The sequence below is a fragment of the Trachemys scripta genome, chromosome 13, assembly GCF_013100865.1.
Source record: "Trachemys scripta elegans isolate TJP31775 chromosome 13, CAS_Tse_1.0, whole genome shotgun sequence".
Taxonomy (NCBI): domain Eukaryota; kingdom Metazoa; phylum Chordata; order Testudines; family Emydidae; genus Trachemys; species Trachemys scripta.
In genome coordinates this window covers 10460943-10488389 of record NC_048310.1, presented here as the reverse complement: position 1 = coordinate 10488389, position 27447 = coordinate 10460943, and the positions used below count along the sequence as shown (strand labels likewise).

General features: G+C 39.9%; 1 protein-coding gene across 1 annotated transcript in view; it reads left to right on the top strand.

Moving 5' to 3' along the window:
* The window catches only part of CDH13 (cadherin 13), a 766947-nt gene that overhangs the window by 629017 nt on the left and 110483 nt on the right, over nucleotides 1–27447 (top strand). Inside the window, exon 8 of the mRNA XM_034788956.1 lies at nucleotides 9439–9579. Within this exon, the coding sequence (XP_034644847.1) occupies nucleotides 9439–9579 (141 nt within the window). The remainder of the gene's footprint in view (nucleotides 1–9438; nucleotides 9580–27447) is intronic.

Sequence of the window (27447 nt, the reverse complement as noted above, 5' to 3'; positions counted from 1 at the left end):
TGTGAATTCTTATTGCTTGCTCGGAATTAGTTTTATATTCAAATGATCTGTCTGGGCAAAATTTTCAGCCTCTAAAACTAGGAACCTCAATTCCTATTTATGTGCCTAAATGGGTACCCCCTCCCCCCCAATTTTTATGGGTGCTGAGCACTCACAATTTCATTCAAAGTCAGTGGGAGCCACAAATGCTCTAAACCTTTTTATTTACGTGCCTACATATGGATTTAGGTGCCTCGCTTCAGGTGATTGAGTGTGGCAGATTTGGACTCTGTGTTCTCAGTGACATACAGCATGAATTTCACACTCTAGGAATGGGCAACACCATGAAATAATTTAGCATTTAGCACAGTCCCTCCCACACCCAAATAATTAAATAAAATTACCCAATCTATCCATTCTAGATGTATTAATCATTCAGTCATAGGATAATTTTGTAAAACAAGGAGTCAGGACTCTTGGGGTATGTCTACACCTCAATGTGAGAACAGGATTAGTAGAACTCAAATTAGCAGACTCTGGTTTTGTTAACCTAGGGCTTGAGGGTATACACTCATTTGTAACCTCAGGTTAGGAATTGTTGAACCCTGAATCCCACCCTGGGGTTCCAGCATGTATACTGCATTTTGTGGGCCTGAGTCCAACCACCCATATCCCAGTCTTCCTAGCACCCTTCCAAAATGTGGCAACTCTAGCCCTTTGTTCTTGGGGCAGTGTGGGAAAACTTGACTGTCCACCAAATGTGACTGTCCAGAGGACAAAAAGTTGACCTGTGGGATTGTGGCATGCTTTTGGTTTGAAATATGAAATATGTGTACACACAAACATTTATGAGATTTCACCCTTACACAGTGGACACTCTTAAAATGTTCAACCTAATTCTAGTGATTCCAAACTTTTATTCGTTTGTTTGGAAAAAATAATCAAAAATATACCAGATTCATCATAATACACAAAGTAAATAAAGAGGTTTTAGGATAAAGGGTTGGGGGAAAGGGGAAGAGACACTTCTATCTTCAGGATCTGCAGTAATCATAGAGCTCTAAAACGTAGCCCAAGTTGCTTTGAATTTTTCAGGCATTTCCCTTCTGCAGAATGCCAATCATTAGTTAGCTCTGAGGTCAGCCATGTCACTGAGCCAGGCTGGATTCCAAATGTTAAGTTATAGGCAATATCTCCAGAACTGGGAATATCTCTAATAGAATAACCTCTAACTATAGCCTCTAGATAGCTACTGCTTATTCAGTCTATCTAGTTTAGTAACGTTCTAGAAAGATTGCAACACCAACCTAACATTGTGCATTTACTAATTAGCTTCGGAGTCCAGAGAATGAACTTTTCCTGGAAAGTTTGGTTTCCTCTGACAATTTTTGCCTGTCCCCAAAATATTAAACACTGAATAAAAGTGGAGTTTAAAACCAGCGGTAGAAAAAACTGGTTGTTCCCTATATTTACTGTTCATGAATCTTTGATGAAGCATGTCCTACTACTTGTAATTATTGGGGAATAAAAATCATTTATGGTTCCATCAAAAGCCACTGAAGTCTTCCTGTTAGCTTTGTTCTGCTTTGGATCAGTCCCTTAGACCTTGATTTTTCAAGATATTTAAAAGTGTGCCTAGATTTAAACATGCGAGTAGTCCCATTGACTTCATCCTTGCTGAATTTGGGGTCTTAGGTGCTGAGAATCCTCATCTCCTGGATTTCACTGGATATTATGGGAGCTTTACTCTCTGCATCTAGCAAAATGGAGGCCTCTGTTAGTGATTGTGATGTGAAGTGTAAATCGTGAGGATCACTTTTCTTGTGGCTTCTATACCACTGACAATTTTATTACTGTAGCTATAAAGAAAACATTAAAAGAATTAACCTCAGAACAGGACTGTCATATCTGTCCCCTACCTAGACGTTATCACTGGGTTTATTCTAACCATATGTAACTGCACTGAGTTCCTTGTCTCCCTCTACTGCTATTATATCCTGCTGGCTTTGTCAGCAAGCCGATAATCTCAAAAAGTGAGCTCTCTTACCTCTCATTGCCTACCAGTGATGAAACAGTGATGCTGAGAGAGCAGGGGATGGAAATCTGACACTAATGTCACATGTTGGAGAGAGTGGCATTGAGTGGACTGTAGAATGCAAACTTGTCAGCCTGACTACAGACCAAACCATTCGCCAGTGTCACCCCCACAGTGGGCTAAATGACTAAAGTGCAAATGTATGGGGAAATAAATGGGTTTCCTGCTGTAATGGTACAAAGTCTCTCAACAGTGCTAAGGTGCACATAGCCAGGACTGATAAATGAAACACCAGACAAACAGCGACTATATGTTCATCAATTAAAATCATTACCCCTTTTGGCTATGGATAAATGTTGTTTGAAACCGTTGCATGTTTACATTACCAGCTTATCCCTGTGCATAGTGATTGGATTTTGGAGATGCAGAGTGGTCCAGTGGCTAAGTCACTAAATAGAAATTCTGGAGACCTGGATTCTATTCCTGGTTCTGCCAGTGACCTTGGGCTCTGTGCGTCAGTGTCCCCCTATCACTCTTTGTCTGTCTTGATTATTTTGATTTATACTTTCAGTGTGGGGACTGTGTCTTACTATGTTTTTTGTACAGTACTAACATAATGGGATTCTGATCTCAGTTGGAGTTTCCAGGCACTACAGTAATATAAATAATTAATAACAACAATTATTTCTCTTTTGGGGGGTGGGAGGTTCTGAGGGAGATGCACAGATAGGCATGTTTCCTTTTTGCATCCTATATAAGTAAAATTTAAGGGCCACTTCAGATATTTGATCCCCAGGATTGAACTTCCTAAGAATCATTCATAGCAGTGGTTCTCAACCAGGGGTCCACATATTCCTGGGGGTCCACAGGAGATGCATCAACTCATGTAGATATTTGTCTACTTTTACAACAGGCTACATACAAAACACTAGCACAGTCAGTACAAACTAAAATTTCATACTGACAAAATGAGAAAGTCAGCAATTTTTCAGTAAGTGTTCTGTGACACTTTTGTATTTTATCATAGAATCATTGGACTGAAAGGGACCTTGAGAGGTCATCTAGTCCAGTCCCCTGCACTCTTGGCAGGAATAAGTATTATATAAACCATCCCTGGCAGATGCTTTTTCTAACCTGCTCTTAAAAATCTCCATTGATGTAGATTCCAGAGCCTCCCTAGACAATTTATTCCGGTGCTTAACAACCCTGACAGGTAGGAAGTTTTTCCTGATGCCAACCTAAACCACCCTTACTGCAATTTAAGCCCATTGCTTCTTGTCCTATCCTCAGAGGTTAATAAGAACAATTTTTATCCCTCCAAGTCCTCCTTGTAACAATCTTTTATGTACTTGAAAATTGTTATCATGTCTCCCCTCAGTCTTCTCTTCTCCAGACTAAACAAACCCAATTTTTAAAATCTTTCATTATAGGTCATGTTTTCTAGACCTTTAATCATATTTGTTGCTCTTCTCTGTATTTCTCCAATTGTCCACATCTTTCCTGAAATATGGTGCCCAAAACTGGACACAATATTCCAGTTGAGGCCAAATCAGCGCAGAGCAAAAGTATTACTTTACGTGTCTTGCTTACAACACTCCTGCTTATTCATCCCAGAATGATGTTTGCTTTTTTTGCATCCATGTTACACTGTTGACTCATATTTAGCTTTTGATCCACTATGATCCCCAGATCCCTTTTTGCAGTACTCCTTCCTAGGCAGTCATTTCCTATTTTGTATGTGTGCAACTGATTGTTCCTTCCTAAATGGAGTACTTTGCATTTTTCTTTATTGAATTTCATCCTATTTACAGTTTTGTCCTGATCATTTTGGATTTTAATCCTATCTAGGGTGACCAGACGTCCCAATTTTATAGGGACAGTCCCAATTTGGGGGGCCTTTTCTTATATAGGCACCTATTACCCCCCCCATGCCCATCCCGATTTTTTACAGTTGCTATCTGGTCACCCTAATCCTATCCTCCAAAGCACTTGAAACCCCTCCCAGTTTGGTATCATCCACAAGTGTATTCTCTATGCCACTATCCAAAACACTGATGAAGATATTGAATAGAACCGGATACAAAACTGATATGCCCTTCCAGTGATCCACTGATAACTACTCTCTGGGAACAGTTTTCCAACCAGTTATGTACCCACCTCATCTAGGTTGTATTTCCCTAGTTTGTTTATGAGAAGGTCATGCAAGACAGTATCAAAGCCTAACTAAAGTCAAGATATACCACATCTACAGCTTCCGGTCGATCCAGAAGGCTTGTTACCCTGTCAAAGAAAGCTACTAGGTTGGTTTGACACAATTTGTTCTTGACAAATAAATACATGCTGACTGTTACTTATCATCTTATTATCTTCTAGGTGTTTGCAAATTGAATGCTTAATTATTTGTTCCATTATGTTTCTGGGTACTGAAATTAAGCTAGCTGGTCTGATTTTGTAAGCAACTAGTTTTTAAGTGAGGTGAAATTTGGAGTACCCAAGACAAATCAGACACCTGAAAGAAGTACAGTAGTCTGGAAAGGTTGAGAACCATTGATTCATAGTATTCTAGGAATTTTTAAAATATATTTTTGCATGCTGTGTATGGACAAAAGATGATCTCTAAATGTCCCATTTCTCCTACTTTGTGACTTTAGGTAAGCCACTTAACACTCTCTTGAGGAAGGTTTGGATCTGGGTCCAAATTTTCAGCTGGTCCATATCTTTCTATGTGTAGTCAAGAAGTTTCATTCTAGCTTGAAAATTACAGTGCCAGCAATTTTATTATTTTATTTTATTAATAATAATAACCAAATCTTCTCAGATTCAAAAAAGGGTGTCAAAAATATTATTCATTGCAATGTCTCCTAACGTACAGGTTCTAAAAAAGACCCAACTGCATAAGTGCTGGAATATTTAAAATGTCATGGTGTTTACTGGTCTGAGCGCAGAAATTTTACAAGAGAACCTTTTCTCTTTAGATTACAAGGCCCATTTTGGCAGACTCCAAGGTTCAGATAAATATCCTACTTTTCCTAGCTCATCAAAATAGAACCTGCTGCGGTGCAGCATTTGAAGCTGTTAAAAGTCAACCTTTGCTTCACAAATCATTAAAACAAAATGACCTATTTCAATAGGTTAAGATGTTTCCAGTTGATACATATCTTGGAATTATCCGGTGTACTGAATTTCTTCTTCCTCTATTACTCTTATTGAAATTCAGTTATCATCAATGCAACCTGCCTTTCACATATATGCACTTATAAGCCCAAACTTTGTAGAAGGTTGGATCCAGTGGGACCTCTACATTTCCTTTGTTTGAAAGTATTTAATACAACATTTAAGCTCAAATCTTTAGCCTTCAGAATCACTTTGCTAATTACATGTACCTGATATTGATGAGATATTTTCCAATAAATGCCATTGCTATCCAATTATTTTATGCTGAATGAGGCAACATACATGTGGTGAATGTTTTTTTCTAACAAATATTTGATGTAATACATTTTCATATCTAATCATTATGGGATGCTCAGCTTTTAAACATTGTGCTGAGCAAAACTTGATCTGTCCAAAAAAAATATCTCTGGAATTCCTGATCTTGATACCTTCCTGCAAATGTATACTAGGTACTAATTTTTTTGGTAAATATTTGTTCAGAGTGATGTACCTCAACTATTGTTCAGTTCATACGGGGAGAGAATGGCAAAATGATGACATTCTTAGGATTTACTAAGTGTACTGAGCGGCTTGTCTTTCTCAAGTGGTCTTTGGGTTCTTAATGAAGCCTACAATACTTAGTTGCAGTTTACAAATTGTAATTTTCAATCATAAGTGCATTGTTTTGCCAGAACAATAGTATTCGATTAATTAGCTCCTGTTATTAGCTGATGAGGACTAACATAGGGAACAGAGACAGAGTTCAATACCTACAGCCAAATGAAGCCATTCAATACAGGGAGTGAAGGTATAACTGGTGCTTATAAAAAGCAAAAGGAAATACGAATAAACATTCTAGGATAAAGGCTGGAAAAGGGTTAGAAAATTAATTTTTTTCCCGTTAAGGCAGCCATCAGGAACGCCATATCTTTTAAACCATATAATCATACACAAATGGATAATAATCCCATCCACCCCCACAGATCTGCATTATTGTCCTTGCTGATATTCATAAATGTTTTACCTAGACCATCTTTGAATATCTCCAGCAACAGAGTTTCACAGATGAAAAGGTTGTTCCGTAGTCAAACAGGTCGTACTGCAAAATGTGTTTTGGGTTTGGTTTTTTGTTTGTTTGTTTCCCTCCCCCGCTCCCCCCATCTGAGGCTGAATTACTCCTTGTACAACTTCATATAACTGCTCCTAGTTTGTTCTCCCTGCAGCACCTGGAACAATTCTTCCTCCTCAATTATGCAGATGTCCTATAAATCACCATTGACAATTTCAGAAACCAGGAGAGTGATGCTCTGGAAATTACTGGCTCACAAGGCCTCCCCTTACTTGTCTTGCCAGAGCCCACACAGAGTTAATTTCTGTTGCTTATATTCATATTATTTAACAGCATAAAATATAGGTCCTGATTCAGAGCTATGCTGTGGCTTACTCCCATAGGGTAAAAGGTCTTACATCAACCGGATTTCCCAGCCGAGGATCCTCCTATGCTAGTGGGCTGTTTATAATTAGATAATGTTTGCAAGGCACTTATCAAATGAAAGCTATTAGAGAGAAGCTAAGTATTACTATTTGTTTGTATGTCCTTAACAACTTCAAAGGGACTTTTTACTGGAGAGAGAAAAAAAAAAGATGTCTCTTAAATATACTTTACAATCACATAGGCACAGTTAGCTGCTAATAAGTACGAACTAGTAAGTTGAGCTATTAAATTCTAGAAATATGAGAAATGCTGAAAAGAACCTCAAAAGCAATATTTTAGTGTAAAGGGAATCTAATTGGATCACACTTCTTCTCTCGGTTAGGATATGCCAGGAGTTGCTTTTTTTCTAACACCGTACATATTTGGGTGACAGGACTAGATGTATAAACTGCTGCACTGCAAAGAAGTGTGAAGTATTCATAATAATACGAAATGCGACTCAAAGCTCAATGTTTTACACATTTCAGTGTGAGCTTGAAAACTGGACTCTTGTCGTGGAAATTTCTGCTGAGACATGCACAATTTCCTACCACTAATGGACTCCTTTTCAATGGAAAATGGGCCAGCTTTCAAACAAAAAAAATGACCCATTTTGAGCATAAATAGATCTATTTTTCCAGCTAAGTCAGCTTATAAAACATGCAATAAGACACGATTTTGCAAGTTTTCTACACAATAATAGCCATTTTTTTTTTCAAAATAATGAAGAAAGCTGAATTTGAGGGGAAGGTTCCAATACAACTTGAAAAGAAACAGAGAACATTTTTAAATGAAATTCTGTGAATTTTGCCCAGCCTTATACGTTCAAGCTCATTCACTGAGTCATCACCACTGAAGTGAGATTGCTATATGTACAATTATATACCATCCTGGAGCCTTAAAATCCCAGTAGGGGGTTTTCTGCCATCCAGCATAACATTTAGTTTCTATCTGAAAGGGCACGCACCTCTTGCAGGATAGGTGGGATTTTAAGGCTCAGTAGCTGAAGGTTTTCTACAAAACTATGTTTTCAGTGTTTAGCATCTCTTCTAGTTTGGGCTGCCTGAACGGCAAGTTTCTTACTGAGCCATGGTATTGATACGTTGCCTTTGGAACCTTTGCTGGTGGCCTGCAGATGTTTTGAGAGCCACAACATGGGGGCTTGGGGCTTGGCAAGGGAAAATCCCCATGAAAGGTTATCTTGTATAAAATGGGCTGCACAATGTATAATTTGGAGGACCCCTGCAGTGAGCTCTTAGCTGCAAAGTGGCTGCCCTGGGAGTTTGGCCTGCTAAACAATAGTCAAAAAGAGGCTTTTTAAATTCTAAATGGCAGGGGGCTAATTGATGGGGGGCAAGTCTCCTCCCTGCCTCTATATTTCTGCTGCACAAGGCAGTGATGGTATTTGGAGGAGATGGGGGAGGCATTTGTTTTCTCTGCAGCATGGAACTCAGAACCAATTGGCTCCCTTTATGACAGCACTCCAGATACATGTTTGAACAACAGCTATTGAGCATGCAAGATATTCCTACTACATAACATTAAAGATGACTACAGCACCTCTCCATCTTTGTTCTCCATGGACAATGCAACACAGATGGTTGATAGACAGATGGTCCCACACGAGACCATCATACAAGTGGGGAAAATACTCATTTTAAGAAGGGCCCATTCCTGCCTCCATTGAAGTCAGTGACCCCCTGCTTGGTTAGGCAACTCCCATCTTTTCATGTGCTGTTTATTTATACCTGCCTACTGTATTTTTCACTCCATGCGTCTGACGAAGTGGGTTATAGCCCATGAAAGCTTATGCCCAAATAAATTTGTTAGTCTCTAAGGTGCCACAAGGACTCCTCATTGTTTTTTGCTGATACAGACTAACACCGCTACCCCTCTGAAACCTGTCAAAATGGTTTATGAGTTCAATGCGAGCAGGTTCAGGCACTGAATAGTAATTCCATTTGATAGTATATAATATTACCCTATTGTCTGGCAGGCCACCATCTATGCTTCCATGCCCAGCACAAAAGGTGAATTGAGAACCCCATGGCTGCCCCTAATGCAGAATTCACTCTGGGCCCAATTTTGGCTTTTAAGTTACGGCTAGCATTGGAAAGCTGGGGTGGGGTGGGAATTGAGAATGGGTTTGTGCTGCAGCACCAGCATGGAGACCTGGTGCTCTCTAGTTCTTTGATGGGTAGGTACTCAGATGATGAGCATGGCATAAAAACTGAATGCATGGATGGTTAGATAGATCTAACGTACTAATGTCACCATATCTAATTCTTTTGTGCCAGCCATAACATATTTTAGATATTGCTTTCCTACTTCTGTTACTTCTGAATATTTGGATTACCACTTAAAATAGCATGTGCAGAGTACATAAGGCTTAATACAAGAAAGTGTGAGTTTATATTCAGTATGTGACTTTAGGATTTAATTATGTAACTATCATAACATTAACGAATCATGTGACCAAATACTGGTGCATTGAAATGCATAAAACCTGGGAATATTTTAATTTCTGTCCCATTTCACCATACAGTTGAATAATTGTGTAGCCTATACACTGTTCACAAACGTAAACCCATTATACCTTGCTTCATATTGTATTTCAGATAACATTTGCCCTCCCGGTCCCTGGAGCCCAGGGGAGAGCCACACTCTCTCAGTAAACCAGTAGCTCAAATACATTTTTGTCCTATATTGTATCAGACCAAATTGTGTTGTGGTGTTGTTGCTCTTGATGTCTGAAGGAGAGGAAACTGAATTTTTGATCTCTCGATTTTTTTTTCAGACGATGGAAAACCCTAAGTATGAGCTTATTATAGAAGCGAAGGACATGGCTGGTCTTGATGTGGGATTAACTGGCACAGCGACAGCTACCATTGTTATCGATGACAAAAATGATCACCCACCAGAATTCACCAAGAAAGAGGTAAGAATTTGCCAGTTTTCTTCTATTAATCTTTGCATCCAATTGTACTTAGTTCTCTTTCCGAATATAAAATAGCATTATTTTATGAGGGAGGGGAACACCTATAGTTAGCTTTATTTCAGCTACTTTGACCCACCTTTTCTAGGGCCACCCTCACATGCCGCATGCAGGCCGTTCCTATACAGGGCTGCTTGGAAATCTTGGTAGCTGCCCCATGCACCTCTCTCAGATCCCTACGATCGTCTTGCCAAGACTTTTGGCGCGTATGCCTAGGCAAAGTTATGGAGGAGCGAAGGCTACCATAGACTTGTTGTCCACCCTTTAGACCACTGATCCAGAATCCAAAGGTCAGAGTGAGTTTGGACGCTCAGTGACATAGAGGTTGTAGTTTCTGCCACAGAACAACCTAGATAGAGCTGCTAACTGCCTATCACTTCAGCATGACCACCTTTTCTGTCTGGGTGAGATCCCTTAGCCTTTCTTCAACCAAGAAGTATCCCAAGGCAGTGGAGGATGGAGTTTAACATCATGCCCAGGACAAACTTTTATTTGGAAAGTAGTGATTAAAAGCATTTTTTTCTCACCTTGTATATCTTCTTAAGCAAAACCTGACCTAAAGAAGAGCTCTGTGTAAGCTTGAAAGTTTGTCTCTTTCACAAGCAGAAGTTGGTCCAGTAAAAGATATTACCTAACCCACCTTGCCTATGCAAAACCAGTCACTTTTGGCTTACATGGATTTCAGGAAACTGATACACAGGAAACAAAACTCAGAGCACTGGAGGATCCTTGGACAGTGTTCAGGGTCTTTGGACAGAGTCCTTGGTCTCTGAATCCTTCAGCATTTTCTCCCTTTTTAAATTTTGCTCATTGTACCCTACTGCTTTTGGGCTCAGTTTGACATAATTTCCCTGGGGATATATCTAATGAATTCTCCCTCCCTTATATCAGTACACTTACATACACCATTTAATATAATTTCCAAAAGCAGAACACAACCAAACCCCAAACATTATAACATAAAGTACTGTAGAGAAATGGGCTGCGGGTGATGAGATAATATCTAAATTAGGCCTACAGAGCTATTTCCCTCCTTTCTCCCATAGTGGGGAGTCCCATCACTGTAAACCTAGCTCTGGGCCATATGATAATCTGACACACAGCTGAAATCAACATGTTTTGTCATGAAGGCAATGAATTTCAGCACTTTCCCTTTGAGACCTGCCAGCTTTCAGAGTTTGGTAATGAAACTCTGGTCCTGATGCCTTTTAAATTTCACCTGTTCTGTGTGATAATTTTCTGCCCTGCAAGATGAATTCTATTGAACAATACTGAGTGCCTAGAAGAAAAAAAACAAACACAAAAGACATTGCCTGTCTGTAGAACGATGGCATTTTAAACTTCTATCCCTGTCATGACAAAGCTCTCTGGCTTCAGACAAGCCATTCCCAAATCCTTCCCTTTCTACCTCCTACCTCTGTTGTCCAAAAAGGGCAAAAGACTCCTAGGAGCACTGGCTAATTCCACCCAAAACCACCAGATTTGGCTATAAAAGTTTCACAAACTTCTGCAGTTTACAGGAATATTTCCAGATTGTAGGAAGTGAACACTAGAGATGCTGAATATAATATAATTTTGAAAGAGAGGGGGGAATTGTATTATTAAACTATTATTTTCTTCTTGCTGCTGTTTGTTTTTTCCCCCTGTTTAATTTTATCCACTTGGCAATGTTTCGTTTTCAAAAGAGTGATAGAAATTTCACTCTAATAATTATTCTGTCAGCAACTGAAGATTGAGGGACCAGACTGAAAAACAAGAAGGATTCAAAACAGCTTTTCTTGGCAGTAAAAATGTGGTGCTAAATGCCAACAACACTAGCTGCTTTCAGCAGGGTGCTTTTACCGGAGCGCCACTAAACAATACCACAAACCGTTTCTAGGGCCTGATCCAAAACTTATTGAAGTGAAAAGGAGCTTTTCCTTTAATTTATAGGGGCTTTTGATCAGGCTGTTAATCCTGTTATAATTATTTCTTTGGATCAGGTCCTTAACCCTGTAAGAGCTATTTCATTAGGACTTTTAGTTAAAATAGGCATATAATGTTGTATAATCATAGGCTCCCCATTGCTAGTTAGAAGTACATAAGAAGACTCAATATGATAAGAATAGGAAGCCATTCTATTCAACATTGCTACTAATTAGGCTTTCACATGCCTGCTTCCCTGAATTTCTACCATTTCCCTCAATCCTCCTCTTCTCCAGAAATAACTACATGTCTTTCTTGAAACCATTCTTATGGTTTGCTTTAATAATCTTTGGTAGTTTAGGACAACGTTTTCAGCTGAATGAAAACGGTCTGTTTCTGGGAAGTTCTGAACACCTACAAATTCCATATAAGTCAGTGGGTCCTGATCTCCATGAAAACCCGACCACTTGCATTTATAACTATGGATTTAGGCAGCAAACTTTAGTCACCCAGGTTTGAAAAGTTTGGCTTTAGATCATATGTTTGTTACACTTTATCTGAGATGCTTTTGCCTCGTTTCCCTATTTAGTCCTATTGTCCTCTTTTTTTTTTTTTTTTTTTTTAAAGTATCCTGTTTTGATCCCTTTCATTACAGTTTAAAATAGTAGTTTCTAATAAAAATCCTCTGCCCTGGTAAAGCTGAGTTCTGAAAACAAGCATAAGCCTGGGATTTTTCAACCTGCCGCCTTCAGGATTTCAAGTAAATGTTGCCAGTGGACGGGATGGCTCAGAAAAATATTCATAATTCCTAAATCAGACCCTTTCATTTCTAGATCAGATTTACTACACAGATGCAGTCTGTTTAATAGTACCTGAAAGTATTTTTTTCCGTCTGAATTTGGTGGCCTTTGGTGGTCTCTTTCCAGTTTCTAGCAATGTCCTATCCCATCAAGCAACACTGCATTTAGATCTACTAGTCCAGGGGCCGGCAACGTTTGGCACACGGCTCGCCAGGGGAAGCACCCTAGCAGGCCGGGCCAGTTTATTTACCTGCTGACGCGGCAGGTTCGGCCGATCACAGCCCCCACTCACCGTGGTTCGCCGTCCCAGGCCAATAGGGGTGGCGGGAAGCAGCGCGGGTGAGGGATGTGCTGGCCGCGGCTTCCCGCCGCCCCTATTGGCCCAGGACGGCGAACCGTGGCTAGTGAGGGCCGCGATCGGCCGAACCTGCCGCGTCAGCAGGTAAATAAACTGGCCTGGCCCGCTAGGGTGCTTACCCTGGCGAGCCATGTGCCAAACGTTGCCGACCCCTGGACTAGTCAGTCTTAAAAACCAGGCGTGAAATGGCAGCAAAGAGGCCCTGGTTCAGAAAGCACTTAAGCATGTGCTTGCTGTTACGGATGTGCAGGACTTTCGTTGACTTGAGACATGGTGGAACTGAAGTACCTGCCCAAGTCCCACCAAGCCTGCTCTCGCAAATCTAAGCCAGAAACCAAACCGCACTTCTCACCTGTGTGATTCCTCTGCAGGTGCTTGGGGTGGGTAGTGTGAAGATGTTTGCATGGCTGCTACCTGTGGTGTACTTACTCTGTGTATAAAAACGTGGAGCTTCGACCTCTGAACTGCCAGTCAGGCATCTTTTACAATAATTAAATATCCTTTTCTTCAAAAATGTGGAGGGGACGAAAATCCATCATGGCAATCTATGGTTAAAAGAAAGCCTCTTACTTTGAGTTACTAGTTTAAGGTGCCATAATTACTGCATTTGAATTTCGGTCCAGATAGTTATAAGTAGACTTTCCTCACAGCTGACAACAATAATGCTTAAAAGAAGAGAAAGGAAAAAAGAAAAGACGGCTTCTACAGGATAGCTTTTGAGGCAGAAAGCTCAAATACAATAAATATAATGATTTGATTTAGAAGTGCTATCATCTTTTATTTACTTTGAGATTGGCTGCTTTATATGGGTTCTTTTAGTACTGATGTATTTTTTTTCCAACTATCTCCCTTCTGTTTAAAGATATTTTCTAACGGTCCCCTTTCTCTTTTATGAAGCAAATACATATTTAGTGGCCTGCTTTATCATCTGACAATATAATTTCTACTGAAATAGCTTTTGCTTTTATTTTTCATGGTGTTGTGAAGGTAGCTCTATTAATCTACGTTTCAAATGTTCACTTTCCGTTGGTGAATTCTGAGGGCCAGATTCATTGCTGGTCTGACACAATGGAAGTCAATGGAGTTATACCACAGATGTATCTGGTTGTGAATGTTGTTTGGTGTGTACCTAGTAAAAAAATCTGGACACTGCATTAGTGCAATGTCAGGTTCTCCAGTGTAGCTACAAAGTGGAAGATTGTACAATGTTCCTTAAAATGTTTTCAATTTCTATTTTCTTGCTGCCTCACTGGAAGTCCAGAGATTTTTATTGCTTTCTCCTAAGTTGGAAACCAGTGTTTACATTTCTGTTTCTGAGATGCGCTAGATTGCTTAACAGATGTTTTCTGTAAATCCCCAGTGCAAAGCAACCTCAGCTTTGTTTGAGTCTGTCTGTTCATTAAAGGTGATTTTTGTTTTGATGCCTGAGGTATCTCTTCCCTTTCTGCCTGCCCCCTGATAAACTCTGATTTTACAGTATATATCACAAATAGTGTTTTTGTAACTATTCTTGAATAGTTACATACTTTTGCAATTAATCCTTAACGGCCAAATTTTTGGACACCTATTCAAATCACATTTAAACTGGGCTTTGTTCAGTGGTCTTATTGTAGGCTGGCTGGACAGAATCATCGTCATAGAATCCTAGAATATTAGGGTTGGAAGAGACCTCAGGAGGTCATCTAGTCCAATCCCCTGCTCAAAGCAGGACCAACCCCAACTAAATCACCCCAGCCAGGGCTTTGTCAAGGTAGGCCTTAAAAACCTCTAAGGATAGAGATTCCACTACCTCTCTAGGTAACCCACTCCAGTGCTTCACCATCCTCCTAGTGAAATAGTTTTTCCTAGTATCCAACCTAGACCTCCCCCACTGCAACTTGAGACCATTACTCCTTGTTCTCTCATCTGCTACCACTGAGAACAGCAGAGCTCCATCCTTTTTGGAACCCGCCTTCAGGTAGTTGAAGGCTGCTATCAAATTCCCCCCTCACTCTTCTCTTCTTCAGACTAAATAAGCCCATTTCCCTCAGCCTCTCCTCATAAATATTGTTCCCCAGCCCCCTAATCATTTTTGTTGCCCTCCATTGGACTTTCTCCAATTTGTCCACATCCTTTCTGTAGTGAGGGGGCCAAAACTGGACACAATACCCCAGGTGTGGCTTCACCAGTGCCAAATAGAGGGGAATAATCACTTTCCTCAATCTGCTGGCAATTCTCCCACTAATGCAGCCCAATATGCCGTTAGCCTTCTTGGCAACAAGGGCACACCGCTGACTCATATCCAGCTTCTCGTCCACTGTAATCCCCAATTTCTTTTCTGCAGAACTGCCACTTAGCCAGTCAGTCCCCAGCCTGTAGCAGTGCATGAGATTTTTCCATCCTAAGTACAGGACTCTGCACTTGTCCTTGTTGAACCTCTTCAGATTTCTTTTGGCCCAATCCTTCAATTTGCCTAGGTCACTGTGGACCCTTTCCCTACCCTCCAGCATATCTACCTCTCCCCCAAGCTTAGTGTCATCTGCCAACTTGCTGAGGGTGCAATCTATCCTATCATCCAGATCATTAATGAAGATGTTGAACAAAACTGGCCCCAGGACTGACCCCTGAGGCACTCCACTTGATACCGACTACCAACTAGACATTGAGCCATTGATCACTGTTGAGCCCGACAATCTAGCCAGCTTTCTATCCACCTTATAGTCCATTCATCCAATCCATACTTCTTTATCTTCTTCATCCTCAGCCTCTGCTGTGCACACAGTATTGCAGTAGTCACCATAGTCATTTTCTCCTCGCTCCTGGGTGTTTTAGCCAGTAAATCTGATAGCTGCAGTTCTTTCAGCTCCTCCCCTGGCTCCTCCCTAAATTCCCTATGATGTGGATGCTGATTCCTCAGACAGAAGCCTGCCTCCAGCCTCTTTCCTTGTGTCGGAGAACTATGCCATTCTGCTGCGAACATGACCTTAATGTTTATGGAGGGAAAAGGCAACACTTTGCCCTCATGATGTTTTTAGGGCTCAGTCATGCAAGGTGCTGAACATTGTGGCCCTGATCCAGAAAAGTGCTCCCATTGAATTCAGTAGGACAAGTCAAGTCCTTGAAATAAAGCATGTGCCAAATACTTCGATGGATTGGGTCTGACTACTCAGCACTTGGTGAGATCAAGCCAAAAATGAAAATGCTTGTGAACTATTAATCCAGCATCAAAATACAACTATCTTAAAATATGTGACCTATTCCATTTGATGCATGTCCTTATACCCCGCAGATCACCATTGTATCTGAGCGGAAGTAGCAGACACTCAAGAAATGTAGGCCCAAAAGGTAGCTTCTCAACAGCAAACTCTCAAACTCCACCGCATACTTTCCATAGGTTTATCTAATTGCAATTTAAATGCCTAAATATAGCATTTTGCAGGTATATGGTATTTGGTCTTGACCGGAAACTTAAGGACAAAATTTCAGAAGTTTCTCCAAAAATGTTCAAACAAGGTAGCAGATGTGTACACAAGACGTTTAATGGCTCACCAGTTTCATAGGTGATTGCCCAGATGCACAATAATAGTGCATATAGATAGAAGTGCTTGCAGATTTTGTGGTGATTTTCTTCCTGGGAGCTCTGAAAAACTGGCTTGTTTAATGTTAGCGGATTTTTTAATGGAATTTTGAGGGTTATTACTGTACACAAAGATATAGTTCTGTGTCATGAAGAACATTTGGCCTTTTTTCCAAAGAAAGTTAAGATATGGGGCTCAACTTTTGTACAGTACTAAGGGAGTGCCAGTCAGAAAGTAAATAATGAACCAAAGGGAAGTGCAGTAATAGATCTTTTTGGAAAATCTGACAACTTCCTTGCCTACTGTAGGATATTCAAACAGCTTGGCAATGCATTACTTAGACTGAGTGATTGCTAATGGTGCTGGGAGTTATTTATATACTCAGTGCATTCAGAAAATACATGATTTTTTTTCTGAGCCACTGTGTAACAGTTGGTGACAGAGCACTGCAGTGTTGTGCACCTGCGATGCATGCATGCTAGCCTATGGTTAATGTCACTGTTGGTAGAGTGTGATAAGGAGCTAGCGGTGAAACATCTGCTACAAAGCTATAAGCAGGCTAATCCATCTCTATAATATCTTTGTTCTAACACCATTGATTCTGGCAAGAGGTCAGCATGCTGCTGCCCAAAGAGTCAATAGAAGAAATATCAAGATGTGTTGTCCCAGGTGGTTCCATCACAGAAGTGGTGTCAGGGGTTTGTTCTCCCTCCCCTAAGAAAATGGGGTGTAGAAGCCACTTCCCATGCACCCCAAAGAATCAACAGATGTCCCTGTGCCTCTGCAGTAGTGTGATTCCATTGGAACCACATTGCCAAGTCCTTCCTCTGGCTACTGCTGTCTCGGGCACGTTCTTAAAGGAAGGACACTGCATGGGAAGGCTGCCTTAGCTTTCCTTCATAAGCTCTGGGGCGAGGGGGGGAAACAGTGTGCTGCTGACCACCCAGTACCCATCCTGTCCCCCCACAGGGTTCTGGAACCAGCAAAGTACCTTCTGCAGGGCCTTGGGGAGAGGTGGCATCTGCCGTGAGGTTACCGCCCACAGCCACTTGCACATGGCCGAGGGAGAATCCACGGAGAGACCTTGTGGGGATAATTTATATAGAAGTTTTGGCCAAGTGAGGATCAGTTCTCTTTGCTCTCTTCCATATATTATCTCTCTCTCTCTCTCTCTCTCCCTTCCAACCCCACCTTCAATCTACTCGATTTCCAGAATGTTAAATCATTTAAACACTCAGAGTTCTATGGCATCAGGGAACTCAACTTTGGGAAATTTCTTTTTTTATTTATGTACTTAAGAAGTGACTGTCTTTAGAATAAATTGTCCATGTTTAAAAAAAAGAGAGAGAGAGAGAGAGAGAAAGATATCTGTATCCCTCCCTGACTCATGCTCAAACACAAATAAAGTAAATCTCTCCTTAGTTTTAATGAAACATTCCCACTGTGAAAAATAGCAACATTTTATCCTTGTTAACTAAACTGTGCCTCCAAGAGAGAGATTATTTGGTCACACTTTACGTTAAAGATCCATTTATAAATAGGTTATAAAGGGTTAATAAATGATTAATTGATGTTTTCATAAATGATTATCAATTGTCATAGACTCCACTAAGTCAATCAGTTGCTTATAACCATGATTTACAACCATATTTATAATTATGGGCTTATGGTAACTCACTGGTGAGGATGTGATACATGTCTCCCTCCTTCACTTATCCACAAGGACTATGAATCTTGTAGAGCCCTACTTAGAGAGCCTGGTTCTTTGGCTTAAGCTTTAGATATTCATGCTTTCAACTCTGGAAGTTTCTGGCTCAATCACTGATGTCAGCCAAGATGGTGGCCATCACACTTATAACCTGTTGTGACACATACGACTCATCTCTATAACATGCTTATGGCATCCATAAATCATGTATTAACCTTTTAATAAACCATTTATAAGTGGAACCTTAATATAAAATGTGACTGATTCTTCAAACATAGATATCAAATAAAGCACAAAATAACTTTCTGTATGGTGTCTCAAGTCTCCTTATATCCCGTTTTGCTGGATAAATGTCGTAGAGCTCAGAATGGATTCATGAGATGGTCCCTTGGTATCTTGCTAACTAGTTTAGTTGTCTGCTCAGAATGGATTGAAAACTCCATCTAGCGGTTAGAACAATGGACAGGGAGTTGGGAATCTTGGATTTTTTACACAGTTCAGGATAAACCAAGTCAATATATTTCTCTGGTCTCCATTTACTCATCAGTTAAATGGATAGAATAGCATTTCAAGTAAAAGATGAGGTTAAATGAAATATCTCACTATCATTATTATTTATTAACACTGTAGGAACAATAATATGATAGAGATAATGGATTATAATTAAACTCTCTCAACAGACTATGGTATCATAAAATACTTTCGTTCGAAAAAAAAATACTCTGAACCATGGCATTATCGGGTTCCAGGTCTGTTGGGTCTCTGTGACTTTGATCAGATTTGCTCAGTTGACAAATGAAAAAAGCACCACTTTACAAAACGCAGTTCAGATCTAAAAATCAAGCCTGGTGCTTTCCTCCTGGCACGTTGTCAACAGTAATAAAGATTCTGCAGGTCAAATTCTGCCTTTAATTACACCCAGGCAAACCCATTCTCTTCGGGGTGGGGGGAGAAAAGGAGGGGAGAGAAGGACGGGAAGGTTGTGCTGATAAGTAAGGCCTTGTATTTGGAAACTAGCAATTCTGTGGGTGATAAGGGAGATGGAATGGACTCCAGGACCCTCTCCCTCAGGGATTGCAGAAGTATAAAAAACAATTAGGTGAGGCTCTGAATACACACATGAAGCAAGTCAGTGGAGTAAGTAGGTGCCATTTTTACACAGTCACTTTTCATAATCAGGGGGATAGCCGTGTTAGTCTGAATCTGTAAAAAGTAACAGAGGGTCCTGTGGCACCTTTAAGACTAACAGAAGTAAGTATGTAATGTAGATCTCCTGTCTTATTTTAGTAAAGTCCATTTATGTGTCACAAATGTGTCCACACAAATGGACTTTACTAAAATAAGACAGGAGATCTACATTACACACTTATTTCTGTTAGTCTTAAAGGTGCCACAGGACCCTCAGTTACTTTTCATAATGTAATTCCACCTTGGCTCCCATCTTTGGGTCCAGCCAAGCCACACTCAAAGCAGGACCAAAAAGGGACAAGGGAAAGGTACATGTCTACCATTTTTATTCTACCTTGAGCTCCATGACTTCTGGGGATCCTTGTGAGCACAAGGGAAGGAACTGGGCATGGCAGGATATCCCTCCTCCTAGACTGTCATGGCCTACCTAAGAATCTGCTTTTATGTTTATGCTTTAGTCCCTGAGATTTAATAATTATAATCTGTTGGAAGGAAAAATATAGGTAAAATTGTCAAATTTTGATCTGGCTGCCATGAGGAGGCTGGATCATTGATGGGGCAGGCATAGTGATAGCTCAGAATGTAATACCTTTTCTTTTTCTTTTCATAATTTTTTGCTGATTTTACCTGTGCTGCAAATATTTTTACACAGCCCTTTGTGCAACAAATTTGTCGAACACAAAAGAGATTAGGTAGTCCCATAATTGGTTTATTTGTGTTCTTTCATGTCTGTGCCTGGGGCAAAGCTGCAGATGCATACGTGTTCTTGTAGCTAGATTCCATTTACAAAGTTCCTATTAGTTTAGTTTACAAAGTGTCTATTAGTCACATTGAGGGCTGTTTATCAGATCCCTGTGAGGAAATTGTGATTATTATATTTTCTCTAAATTAAGTATGCATGCATTATAAACTCACTGCAAAACAAAAAGAAGAAAATCCTACATTATTTAAATTAATGTTAATAGTCTGATTCAAACTATACTATTTGCTGTAATGTTTAATATTTAGCCTTTTCTGTGGAGTAGGTATTAAAGTCCAAACAATTAAGGGTTTTCCTAATTTGCAATCCAATCTTTAGTGCAATTTACAAGCCACTGGGTAAAATTTTCAAAAGCATCTACATGACTTAGGAGTCTAACTCTCATTTTCAAAAGTGACTTCAGCACTTACAGCCAGATTTCCAAAGGTCTTTAGGCACCTACCTATGCAGATGGGGGCCTAGTGGGGTTTTCAAGAGCACCTAGGTGTTGAATTCCCTTTGGAGTCAGGAGGAGTTGAAGATGATCCCTACCTACAAGGAATGCTCAGTGCCATGCAGGATTGAGCCCATAATGAGTACAGTGACAAACATTCAGCTATAGTGGTCCAAATGGGACTGGTAAAATGTAATGGGACCAGGCTATACTTATTCTCTGCATCGAGTAAAACAAAGAGGAACGTAGGGTAAAATAGCATTTGGAAGATCAGTGCTTCTCATATTCCTCCAAATTCATATGTGCACATAATAATTTGTATTCATGTGGCTTTCCATTAGCTATCTGTGAAACCAGTATGAGCACTTTGTTCAGGAACTTCTGCAAAATATGTACAACACAGAGTCCGTCCACTTATCACATAATTAGAGTAGAATATACTGCATCGCAGTAGGCAGCAGAGTTTTACATTTATCTCCGCTTTTGAAGGGTGAGTTCATTGCTTTGTTTCTCTCCGCCAAGGTCATGAAATACAGGAAGTTGTCTATTTAATCTACAGATAAACTCATTTCAGTGGTACATGAACCAACACAGTGCATGCTTTATTATCTGAAAGCAGCCAAAAAACACTTGTATAAATACAGGAAAGACTTTATGAATAGAAATGATTGTTCAACCCGTATGAAATTGGGAGGGGAGGGCGAATACAAAAGCACTTCACTGCTTCTCCAGATGTGTTTCTTTCCCTGCACTTCTTATAATTTGAGTCAGTGCACATAAAAACCTTATGTTCTTGTGAGTCCTTTTTCAAAAGACCTATTTTCCCTTCCTGTCCTTTGTCTAGTTTCCTTCATTAGTCATGTTCAGCTGATTTGAGTAGTCTTGATATGAATGTCTGAGTCCTTGTCTTTGCTAACCATTTGGTTATGCTCGGGAGGTCAACAACAACTCAGTGGTAATAACAGAAATTCTCACTACAGCTGGTAGTTCTTGCCACTAAACCATTCCAATGCTGAGTATCCCCTGAAGACTTCTTCCATCTGCTTCAACTAAGAGCAAATATCCAAACAATGAAAGCAACAAAAAGCCATAAACCCATAATTTATTGCTCTTTTCTCCAAGAACTGAAGCTTCATATGCTTCCTCAACATGGTCTGTGAAGTGTGAACTTTGCCATAAATATTAAATTTGGAATTAGAAAGCAAACAGTTAGCAGTATCAGTTTTGAAAATATCAGCAGAAATATATTTGGGAAGGTAATTTGAGAGCAGATTTTAAAAAAGAAAAGAAAAGGAAATTAAAAACAAGCGCAAGCTAAATAAAGGGACTGGCCAGAGTCCAGGGCTGCCCCTGCATCTCTGATTCAATAAAATCTCATATTTAGCGCTCATTATTAGGGCTGGTCAAAAAAATTCCATTAAAACATTTTGCCAATTGAATTTTGGATTTTTCATTAAATTCAAAATTTTCATAAAAACTGTCTGCTTTCTGTGGGAAATGTTGATTTTCAGTTGAAAAACTGAACACCTGAAAACGGAAGTATTTTGGCGGAAAACTAAAATACAGTCGAACCTCAGAGTTATGAACACCTTGGGAATGGAAGTTGTTTGAAACTCTGAAACGTTCATAGTTCTGAACAAAATGTTGTGGATATTCTTTCAAAAGTTTACAAATGAACATTGACTTAATATTAATACAGCTTTGAAACTTTACTATACAGAAAGAAAATGCCATTTTAACTGTCTTAATTTAAATGAAACAAGCACAGAAAGTTTCCTTACCTTGTCAAATCTTTTATTTTTTTAAACTTTCCTTTTATTTTTTAGTAGTTTACATTTAACACAGTATTGTACTGGACTTTTTTTTTTCGGGGTCTCTGCTGCTGCCTGATTATGTACTTGCAGTTCCAAATGAAGTGTGTGGTTGACTGGTCAGTTTTGTAACTCTAGTGTTTGTAAATATGAGGTTCTACTGTATTTCATTTTGAACATACTGCTGCAATGCCTGCTGGGAGTTACAATTCAGTTGCTTTATGTCCCCCATTCTCTGCTATTTTCTGGGCTCTCTGACCAGACAACATCTCACATGATGCACCTCCTCTGTTCTCCAAAAGTGGAGGATGTGGTTCATGATGGAAGCTGGAGTCTGAGCGGATGTAGCCTGACACGGCTTATAGAGGACAATGAAAGCATGAGACACCCAAACTCCAACTCCAACAGGGCACCACAGCCTCATTTCGGAATTGAAATATTTAGGTTTTCGGCCAGTATTTCAGTATTCTAATTTTTGCCAAAAAAAATATCAAAATTAAAAAGAGGGAGGAAAAAATCTGATTGTCTCTGCCTGTTGCATATTTGAGATTGACAAATGGAAAGTACGATATTTTGAGGCCCGTAAACTGCAGTGACCTCTCTGTGGAGAGAGACATGGTTCTGCACACAGCCCTGTTAAAGTCAATGGTTCAGTGTGCAGGGGCAGAAGTTTTTCTATGCAGAGGTCATTGTATGTTTGGGGCCTAAGTGTTTATTATGTTATTCTTATAACTGGGAGTAAGGACTATGGGATCAATAAGTGGAATAGGCGGCAAAGGTAAATTGTTAAGTATTGGCTTTGAGATATTGCCTGCAAAACTATTTTCTAGCTTAATGGAAACACTTGTTATACACTGATGTGCTGAAAAGGTTATGATTCCCTGTCTCTAAGTACATCTCCAAAATATGGAATCTGCACTAAACAAAAATGCTAAGAACTCTATCTTTATTTGACACTGGCATGGCTGATTTTATTAGTAATACATAGTGGAATTGTTAGATATGTGGCAAAATATCACACTAATCCCATGAGTTAAGAAACCCATACAGCCTTAAAGCCTCCAGCATCTGTAAGAATTTCTCTTTATAAGTGGGATTAAACAAGATAAACCACTATAGATCTTAACATATTCAATTTGCACCAGACAAAACCCTATTTAATAGCAATATGTGCTAGTTAGCGTAGTACTTATAGTTTATATGACCAGAAAGGGGTTATGAAACTGCAGAACATTCATACAAAAATAACTGACTGCTTAGGTCATTGCTCCAGAGAGATTTTTTTAAATTTATTTTTGCGATCAGTTTTTCAGTTTCTTCACTGACAAGTCAATCAGCAACACAAAAACTGATTTGGCTACTGCAAAATTTGCTAAGCAGCTGTGCATGTGAATGAAAGTGTCAGGATTATTTAGACAAAATATCTTTTTTCCATCTGCTCTGGAACATTAAAATAGTGAACCGATAAAAATCAACATGCTAAAAAGAGCCATACATTTACTCAAGCAAAACTGTTGGTAAATGTCTAAGAAACAATCCCATTTGGAAGGCAATAAAGTTCTATATGGCTGATCATCTATTGAACTTACTGGAATGAAAATGTCGATTGGTTTAACAAAAAAAAAAGCAGGTTTGGAGTTACATCAAGAATTCTTTGCAATTATGGTATCTTTTGAGAAAGATGATTCAGCAAAGTAATTTATTCAGATCCTTGTATGTTATTTCCATGTCTTGTTTGCCTTTGTGTCCCAGATGCTTATTTCTTAAAGGGTAGTCCTTTCTCTAACCAGCTGTCTGAGTCACTTAATACTTATTTGTTTGTACAAATGTTTTCCCTATGCTCCCAGTCCATATGTCATGGGGAAAAAGTGTAATCCCATGCAGTGCACACCCCAGACTTTACAGTACTGCGCACCCATGTTCACCCTCCCATCCCAGGCTTTGGCTCCCTGCATTCTGAAATGTCATTACCCTCCCGACCTAAGGCTGAGTGATGCTGTTTCTGCTCCATCACTTCCTTCCTCCTCTCATCTTTGGGGTTTTAGTATTTTAGGATTAACCTGTGAGGCTTCCATTTGCAGGATCAAGACTTTCTCCTCCTCCCTTTCCTGGGGGGTTGAAATCTGAGCTCTCTTGTTTAACAGATTCCTTTGGTTGGCCAAGTGTGTCCTCTGGGCTAACAGCTATGCTCCCTCCTGTTAGCCAGGTAATTTGCATCAACACAGACACTAGTTTGTTTACTAGTTTTCAAATTCATTTTCTCATATGTTACCAATTCCAAGGCTGGACTCTGTCTTAAAGACCATCCCTTTTCACTAGCATGTCAGAACCAGGGTTCTGATGTCCTTCCATTACCAATCTCTGCTTCCAGATGGAATCAGATGTACTCTAATCCATTAAGAGACTACAAGACATATCCAAAGTGTCTAGGGGTGAGAGTTTACCTGCCACCCCCTGCATTCTCAAGACATCAACTGCACAGTTGTTCTGCTCTGCAGATTCAACTACCCAATCTCCCCCCTGAACCTGAGACACAAACTGTTCACTTAAAAGAATCAGCATGGAGATATTCATGCTCCAACAAGATTGTCTCTCCAAAATGCTGGCTAAGAATAAGCACATCCAGTTGGTTATAGGGTTGTTCAAACTCCCTAACAATTTTCACTCCAACTGAAACCTCCTTTAAGCTATCCACACTGGATCTTTCTAAAGCAAGGTCAGTGGATCCATACACATCTGAAAGACTCTGGCAGTTAGAAACTGAAAAGTCTCTCAACAAATAAACTGTTGCTTTCTACAGACAGTGATTCAGACTGAACTAATGCAATCAAATCACTTCCACACCCCTCAGTTGCAGCAAGCTGCTTGCAAAATCCACCATGAGGCTGTTTTCCCTTTTCAGGAGCTTTTCTGGACAACAATTCATCTTGCATACAACATGTGCCTCTGCCCTCCCCAGTTGGGACTTGATTGTAAGGATCAACCCTAGCCTTATCTAATGAAACAACATTTTGCTGCATCGCAACAATTTTTTCCTGTGTTTCATTCAATTTCAGAGCCATCTCCGACAAATTCTCAGCTGGCATAGGCTGAGAGACACTCCCTGTTTGTTCACAGGCTCCCTTACTGTCACCAGTCAGGCTGTCTTTTCTATCAGACAACTGGGAGAGAGGGACAGCTTCCTTAACAGGCAAGTTGCCCCTCACAGCAGACAAACAATTGGAGATATCCTTTACCTTGTCCCGGCACTCACCGCTGAGTACATACAAATACATGGAGAATGGGATAAATAAAGGCTTGGGAATATTCCCCTCCTTTCCACTATTCTCCAAGGTGCTAACAGGTAATACAGATGAAACACATCCATATCGTCCTTGTGGGTGTGTTAGGATTCAAATTTTAAATAGCATGGGGCTCTGATCCAAAACGTAATTGACCTGGTTCTGTGGATCCTGCCAACTACGCCAAATGTCACCATGCTTCAGTGAGTCACAGGACAAACTGCTGAGAAATAGGGCAGACTCATCCGAGACTGGTGGTTATTCTATCGTTAGATTCTACCAAGCCAGTAATAAAAACAAATTTCTGTCTTGCCTTACTGGTTTAACAAGAAGTAAAAAATGCAGACTTCTTAGGCATCCCAGCCCTTATTTCACTAGCTAGACACTAGAATTTATGATGAGTGATTATTGAATACCAATTTTATCAAACAAATGGTTCTTCTGATCTCAAGAGATCAGCCACACTGCCAGGTCAATATATAACTCAGATCTTACCCAACAATCACACTATTGCCAGTCCTTTACAAACTAAAATCTAAAGGTTTATTTATGGAAGAAAAGATGAAGAGAGTTAAAAATGGTTCATAGATGATTGCAATGATTATATGTATATGTTCTTATATCAGGTTTGTAGCAGTGATTAAATAAACTGCTGGCTTGTAAAGTCTCTGGTAACTTCCAAAAGATTGGAAGATCCTCAGTCCATAGATTAGGAAATGCTCCCTTTAGTTGTGAGCCCGTAGTCCAGAGAATCAGAGCAGGAAAGAGGCAACATGGAGATGATTCAAGAGTCTTTTATACCATCTTCCAGGTGCTTGGAATTTCACTGTTCCAAAACAAAGCTCACAGTGGCAATATTAATGATATGAATGGTCATATTTCAATCATGCAGCATCACATGTTACCATCTTCTTGGTATCTTCTCCTCCTTTTCCCATGTGTCTGAATCTGAGGTCTCCCATCTTCATGGAGGAGGGTTCCTCCTAACTCCCTCATCATTAAATAACACCTCCCTGGCTCTTGTCCCTCCACCTTCAAGCATGCTTTTTACTCCACACTATATAAAACCTTTTCTGAACCCCACCTACTTTCTAATTCTTTTTCTTCATCTGCAAGACCCTGAATGTGTCATCTGCTCCCAGGACCTACATATTTTCCAGCTTCCCTTAGAGCCCCCTCCATTCCAGTTTCCGTCCTCTCTACTCCATCCAATCTCACTTCTCCAAAATAGCTAATGATCTCTTCCTGCTTAAGCTTAAGGGCCTCCATCTTTATTCTTATCAAGATCTCTGTTGTCTTTATTCCCCTCATCCACCCTGTTCTCCTAAAGACCTACATTTTTAGACTCTATCTCCTGATCCTTCTTCTGCCTCACTGACCACTACGTCATTGTTACCTTTGGTGGAGTATCATCTTTCCTCTCCCTGCTGATGTCTCCTGGGTGATATGAATAATATGACCATTATTCATATCCTCCTTTCCTCACTGTCCACTTATCTCCAAGAACAGTTTGTTATGGCTTCAATTGCCATCTGTATGCTGATAGTTCTCAGAACCCCAGTTACTCTCTCTACCTCTCCCTCTCTGTCCAGGTTCACATCACTGCCGGTCTCCCCACGTAGCTCACTGTTTCCTTAAATTTAAACATGTCAAAAATAAAACTTCTCATCTTTCCTCCTAAACCATCTCTCCTCCTCATTTTGTTCATCTGCAGTGGCCACTCCCATTCACTCAGGCATGGAATGCTCACCTAATTTACATGCATATGTCCAGTCCCTAACTTGCATATGCACATAGTTACATTGGTACATAGTTCCTTTCTGTGTTACTAATAGGACCTCAGATAATAATAAATGATATAACTGTACCAACCCTTATATTTTTTGTGCTATTTATGATTTCTGTTTACTTTTTCCACTTCATTCAGGGTGGATAATGAAAATAGACCGATCAATTTCACTTTTGTCTACTGTCAATTTCATTTTCTGATTCTACCGCAATGTGCATAAG